Source organism: Arvicanthis niloticus, chromosome 10 (genome assembly GCF_011762505.2).
Source record: "Arvicanthis niloticus isolate mArvNil1 chromosome 10, mArvNil1.pat.X, whole genome shotgun sequence".
Classification (NCBI taxonomy): Eukaryota; Metazoa; Chordata; class Mammalia; order Rodentia; family Muridae; genus Arvicanthis; species Arvicanthis niloticus.
Window position 1 is genome coordinate 52,220,185 of NC_047667.1, and position 6,000 is coordinate 52,226,184.

The following is a 6,000-nucleotide window of genomic DNA, read 5'->3' on the forward strand; positions in this document are numbered from 1 at the left end:
AGCCTCTAAAAGGGGTCCCTATCCACTGGTTGAGAACTGCTGCTCTGAAGTAAGAGCCTCCTTCCTTTCCAGGAAAGTATTCTCTTAATTTTTCCTGTCTTTCTCTTCTCTCTCCTTTTTGCCTGTCCAAAGAATGGAGGGGAGAAAGTTGTCCTGCTCTTATGTACTAGGACATACGTCCCAAAGCCCTTAGAACCTAATCCCCCAAAGCCCTGACTTCCAATACTACCACCTTAGGGGGTGAGCTCCAAGGTGTGGATGGTAAGGATGTACACACACTCCAACTATAGCGATCATTGCCGGCTGTACCAAAACACGGTCTATACCCATAATGTGGGTTTATGAGTTTCTTCTTAGCTTTCAGGTTTTTTCAGAGAATCCGCTCATTCGAGCCCCCTTAGCACAATCTCCCCATCTCTCTGGTCCCCTCCACTCTCCATCTGTCCTATGTGTCCCCACCCTGTGCTCTCTTTCCACACGTGAATGCTTCAAAGGTAAACTGTAGGCTCAGCAGCCGCAGAGCACTGTGAAATGAGAGACTGGATGTGCAGCTATGTGTGTTTATTTGAAGATGTGTCCAAGATCTAATTTGAACAAAAATAATTTCTGTCATTTGGTGCCTGTTATCCCAACACTTGGGAGGTGGAGCCTGGAGGATCAGGATCAGGTTCAGGAGTTCAAGGAGTTCATCCTCAGCTACACAGAGAATGCAAGGTCAGCTTTGGTTGCATGGAATCATCTTATAAAACGAAAGAAAAGAAGGAGAGAGAGAGAAAGGAAGGAAGAAAGGAAGGGGAAAATAAACTAAGAAAAGGAATAAGGAAAGAATTCATTTTTTGTCTGTGGATCCCCCTCGGTTTCAAAAGCTCAATGGAGCCAGAGCCATGCATGGCAGTACAAGCCTATAACTGTAGCTCTCCAGACACAGAGGCAAGCAGGAGAATCAGCCTAACTTCAAGGTTAGCCCAGCCAGCATTGCTAGTGAGACCCTGTCCCAAACCAAAACAAGCTCAAGGACACCTTACGGTTTCTGGAATCAGGTTAGTCTTCTGCAGGCTGAAAGTACTGACTACGCCTTTGTTCTCTTTCCTTCTCTCAGGAATGGTGGTACTCAGCCTCTGAGTTAACAGGAGATCAATGGTTTCAGACAGTCTTGAGTCTTCCATCATGGGACAAAATTGTATCAGGCAACGTAACCCTTCAGGAAGTTCAAAAGAACAAGTTCCTGATGAGAGTTAACATTCTGGACAATCCTTTCTAATAATTATGAATGAGAACAAAGATTGCAGTAAGAACCATTGTCGTTCCGTGCTCTGTTATTGTGCTCTCTGCACAGCCAGCATGCCCAGGTGTACCAAAGACTGGGTGGGGCTTTTTCAAGTCACCTGTGTGGGCTTTTTCACTATCTTAGTTACATGCAGCTCTACATACAGCTTCATATGTTGTGCCTGTCACTAACATTTTAACTCTACCCAGGGGTGCGTGTTAAAGCACCATAATGAGCACAGGTCGTGTCCGGATGTTCTGGCTTTTGCAGTAGGGTAAGGAGGACTGGTTTTAGTAGTCACTAAACACCTCCCTTGGGAGGTGTTCCAGCCCTCAGTCTGCTCCCTTCTCCTGCCTTAGTACAGGAAATACTAATATCAAGGTAATGTGACATCCTGCATTGCAACTTGCAACTGTTTTCTAGTTAATGTGTTAGTCTGAAAATGTTTATTTAAATATTTCTCTCTCTCTCTCTCTCTCTCTCTCTCTCTCTCTCTCTCTCTCTCTCACGCACACACACCACACACACATACACACACATGCACATGCACACAGTGTGTACACATGCATTTGCATGCCAGGGAGGTCAGAGGAAACATCTGTGAGTTGGTTCTATCCTTCCACCTTTCCGTGGGTGCCAGGGACCAACCTCAGTGCTCGCAATGGCCTGGAGGTAGCACCGTATTGCAAATGTCAAATCTCTGTTACATCCTGAAGCAGCAAGATCAGGAAGAATACAGTTTGCTGTGCCAGCTTCCAGAGCCACGGTGGTGCTCCACGGTCACTTCGAATCTGTAGAAATAACTGCTTTAAGTAGAAAGAGTAATTTGATGTGGTTACATGCTCTAAGTTTGTAAGCACATAAGAAACATTTAATATGTGTTAGCATTCATCTTTACTTCCCAGGCACAAAGGCAAGGCTGTGTATCTTTTCTCTTGATAATATAATTAGGTTTCACAGAGGGCATGAGACAGACCCCTGTGTGTCACAAGGCTAGCCACAGAGCCTGGCACCCTGCCATGCTGGAAAGGGAGACAGGCTAGGGCAGGAGAACGAGGAACTCATAAGACACGAGACCACAAGCACTCTGCTTTGCTGTAATTTCTACATTTTGATGTACAGTAGGATCAAATAAATTAGAGAAGACTTCTCAAAAGGGATAAGAGATGGCTTAGTTTGGAGCCAAATACAGGTGAGCATGACCTGGGAATGCAGACTTGGGTCTCAATGTGGTACTGGGTTCACAAAGTTTTTTAGGAACTGAACAAAGAAAGGTGTGAATCAAGGCACTTTTCAAACAGTAAAAATGCAGGTTACTGCAAACCAGGGAAATCTCTGCAATGCGCCTCAGATGCTATCTGACAATTTTTGTTTGTTTTTTGTTTTGTCTTTTCAAGATAGGATTTCTCTGTGTAGCCTCAGCTGTCCTGGAACTCACTCTGTACACCAAGTTGGCCTCAAATTCAGAGATCGGCCCGCCTCTGCCTCCGGAGCGCTGGAATCAACAGCGTGCGCCACCCCTACCCAGCCTGTCGGTATTCTTAACTATTTTGTTGGTGGAAGTTAGTGGTCTATTACTATGAACATATTAAAGATTTTACCTGCCAATCACACGGATTTTAGGTCACATGCAAAGCAGGGGGAAAGAAGTCGCTCTTAAGGGAGCTAAAGAGAGCTGAAGATAAATTATAATTAGGCTATGGACCAGTAGCTCCTTCCTGCAAGCACTGAAGATCTAGCCTGCCCATCAGCTTTCCAGATGGCTCCCAGACACACGGTTCTTCCTAAGAACGTGGACTTATACTTCCCCTTGTTGACTAAGTCTCTTCTTGGTGAGTGCAGGAACCAAATACGAACTTTCCAGCACTGCCAGCAAGGCTCAGTCCTAGGATCTGGTACAGAGTAGCTGACAGGACAGCAGTCTTCAGGAGAGATGACCTTCAGGCAAAGCCTGAAGCAGGCTTCAGGTAAAGCCATTAAAGATAAACTCCTGGATCATATCACTCAAACCTACTAGTCATTAGGGAGGGGCAATGGGGAAAGGGGATGGCATCTTAAATATAAATAAAATATTAAAAAAACCCTACTAGTCATTACCATCCAATGCTTTTTATCATCTGTACTTCACATAAATGTGACATCATTATATTGCATAAATGTAATACACCAAAAATTAAAATAATCAATAACACTGACTGGCTTAATTAAGTAAAGATTAGTGTCTTAGTTAGGATTTTACTGATGTGAACAGACACTGTGATCAAGGCAACTCTTATAAGGACAACATTATAAGGGGCTGACTTACAGGTTCAGAGGTTCAGTCCATTAACATCAAGGTGGGAGCATGACAGCATCCAGGCAGGCATGGTGCAGGAGGAGCTGAGAGTTCTACATCTTCATCGGAAGGCTGCTAGTGGAAGACTGGCTTCCAGGCAGCTAGGATGAGGTTCTTAAAGTCCACACCCACAGTGACACACCTACTCCAACAAGGCCACACCTACTCCAACAGGGCCACACCTTCTAATAGTGCCACTCCCTGGGCCACGCATATATAAACCGTCACAGAAGCAGAAGAGGAAACAGGCATTTTTAACAACCAAAATTTACATATCAAAATAGACTAATTATAAATTTCCCCTGCTTTTACAGATATTTGTACTCTATGAACTATTTTATTTAAAATTGAAGTATTGGGGGCTGGAGAGATGACTCAGTGGTTAAGAGCACTGATTACTTTTCCAGAGGACCTGAATTTGATTGCCAGAACCCACACAGCAGCTCACAGCTGTCTGGGACTCCAGTTCCGAGGGATCTAATGTCCTCTTTTGGTCTCCAAGGGCACCAGACAGGCATGTGATGCACAAACATACACGCAAGCAAAACAGTCATACATATTAAAAATAAATAAACTTTTAAAAATAAAAACACAAAAACAAAAGCAAACAAACAGGAGGCCACACTGGTGGCACATGCCTTTAATCCTAGATCTCAGGAGGCAGAGGCAGGCAGATCTATGAGAACAAGACCAGCCTGATCTATATAGTGAGTTCCAGGACAGCTAGGGCTATGTAGAAAGAGACCCTGTCTCAAAAAAAAAAACAAAATTAATGAGTAAATAAAAATAAAACTAGAGTCTTTAAAGAAATCTAGGATCTTTCACATTACAGAAGAAATTAGGTAACAACATAGAATTCCTTTACATTTTTGGCAAGATTGTCTTTTTTCGTGTGAAAAAATATTAAAAATGATAGAATCAAAATATCAGACCTGCTAGAAATTCTGATTTTATGGGTTTTGTCTGCATAACCTTGTCTTATTTCTTCTTCTTGTTGCTGTTGTGTTGACATTTTAAGACAGAATCTCACTGAGTTGCCCTGGCTCTCCTGGAACCCACTAGGTAGACCAGGCTGACCTTGAACTCACAGAGACCTGCCTGCCTCTGCCTCCTGAGTGTTAGGATTAAAGATATGTGCCAGTACATCTGACTTTCTTATTTTAATGATTAGAAATAAAAGTAGCACTCTAATTGCTGTATTGTTGCCCATTTCTTTTTCAATAGTAAAAATACTGATACTGTTGAATTTTGAAATATTTATTTTATTATGTTTAATTAAGTGGTGGTGGGTGCACATGAGTGCGGATGCCCGAGGGGCCTTGAAGTCCTGGAACTGGAATTACAGACAGTTGTGAGCTGCCCAGCGTGAGTTCGGGGAGCCGAATTCAGGTCTCCAGCAAGAGCAGTCCACTCTCTTCACAGCTGGGCCATCATCTCTCCAGCCCATTGTTCAATTAATTTTTTGAGCACAGCTAATTGTGTTATAGAGTACCTCAACTATTCTACTAATCATGAAGCATCACCTCTTACATTGTAGACATCAAAAGTTTAGTTTCTTTTATATCACTTGGATAAGAAGAATTAATGCAAATCTTTGGAAATCTCCAGACAGTGCAAATGGAATCAGACATCTAGGAGTGTCACAGGGCCTTTGAACATGCTTGGTGTACTGTGCTCTAATGTTTTTAATATTAATAGAAACAACAACTATGACTGACCCAAATAATTTTTTCCCTCCTAAGGAAAACGTTTCTGTTTGAGCAATAAGAATTTGGTTTTAGGGCTGGAAAGATGGCACAGAGAATAAAAGCACTGGCTCCTATTCTAAAGTTTGTGAGTTCAATTCCCAGCACAACCATCTATCATGCGATCTGGTGCCCTCTTCTGGCCTTCAGCCATACATGCAGGAGACTGCTGTATACCTAATAAATAAAAATAAGTAAATAAATCATAAAAACAACAACAACAACAAAAACCAATTTGCAGCCGGGCAGTGGTTGGGCACCCCCTTAATCCCAGCACTTGGGAGGCAGAGGCAGAGGCAGGCAGATTTCTGAGTTCGAGGCCAGCCTGGTCTACAGAGTGAGTTCCAGGACAACCAGGGCTACACAGAGAAACCCTGTCTGAAAAAAAACAAAAAAGAAAACCAAAAAAAAAAAAAAAAAAAAAAAAAAAAACCCAAGGGTAATCTAAAAATGCATTTTGTCTTGGAAGATTAAATAAGCTTTGTGAACTTAAAAACTATATTTTAAAGAATGTGTATTATTCTGAATAATGAGAAATTTCTTTTTGTAAAGACAGTGAAAGCATGAAAGTTAGATTCAAATAAGGTGGAGCTCTGGGAAAGATGTAGCTGAGCAGCTTTGAAACCAAGCCGTTCTGATGATGTCACAAGAAG

At 42.4% G+C, this 6,000-nt stretch overlaps 1 protein-coding gene across 4 annotated transcripts in view; it reads left to right on the forward strand.

The window, feature by feature from the left end:
- Positions 1 to 1,407, forward strand: part of Adcy10 (adenylate cyclase 10) — an 85,325-nt gene extending 83,918 nt beyond the window's left edge. For all 4 annotated transcript variants that reach the window (XM_076941529.1, XM_076941528.1, XM_076941530.1 and 1 more), the window contains one exon: positions 1,100 to 1,407. In XM_076941529.1, the coding sequence (XP_076797644.1) occupies positions 1,100 to 1,261 (162 nt within the window). In that variant the 3' untranslated portion in view covers positions 1,262 to 1,407. The remainder of the gene's footprint in view (positions 1 to 1,099) is intronic.
- The last annotated feature ends 4,593 nt before the right edge of the window (positions 1,408 to 6,000 follow it).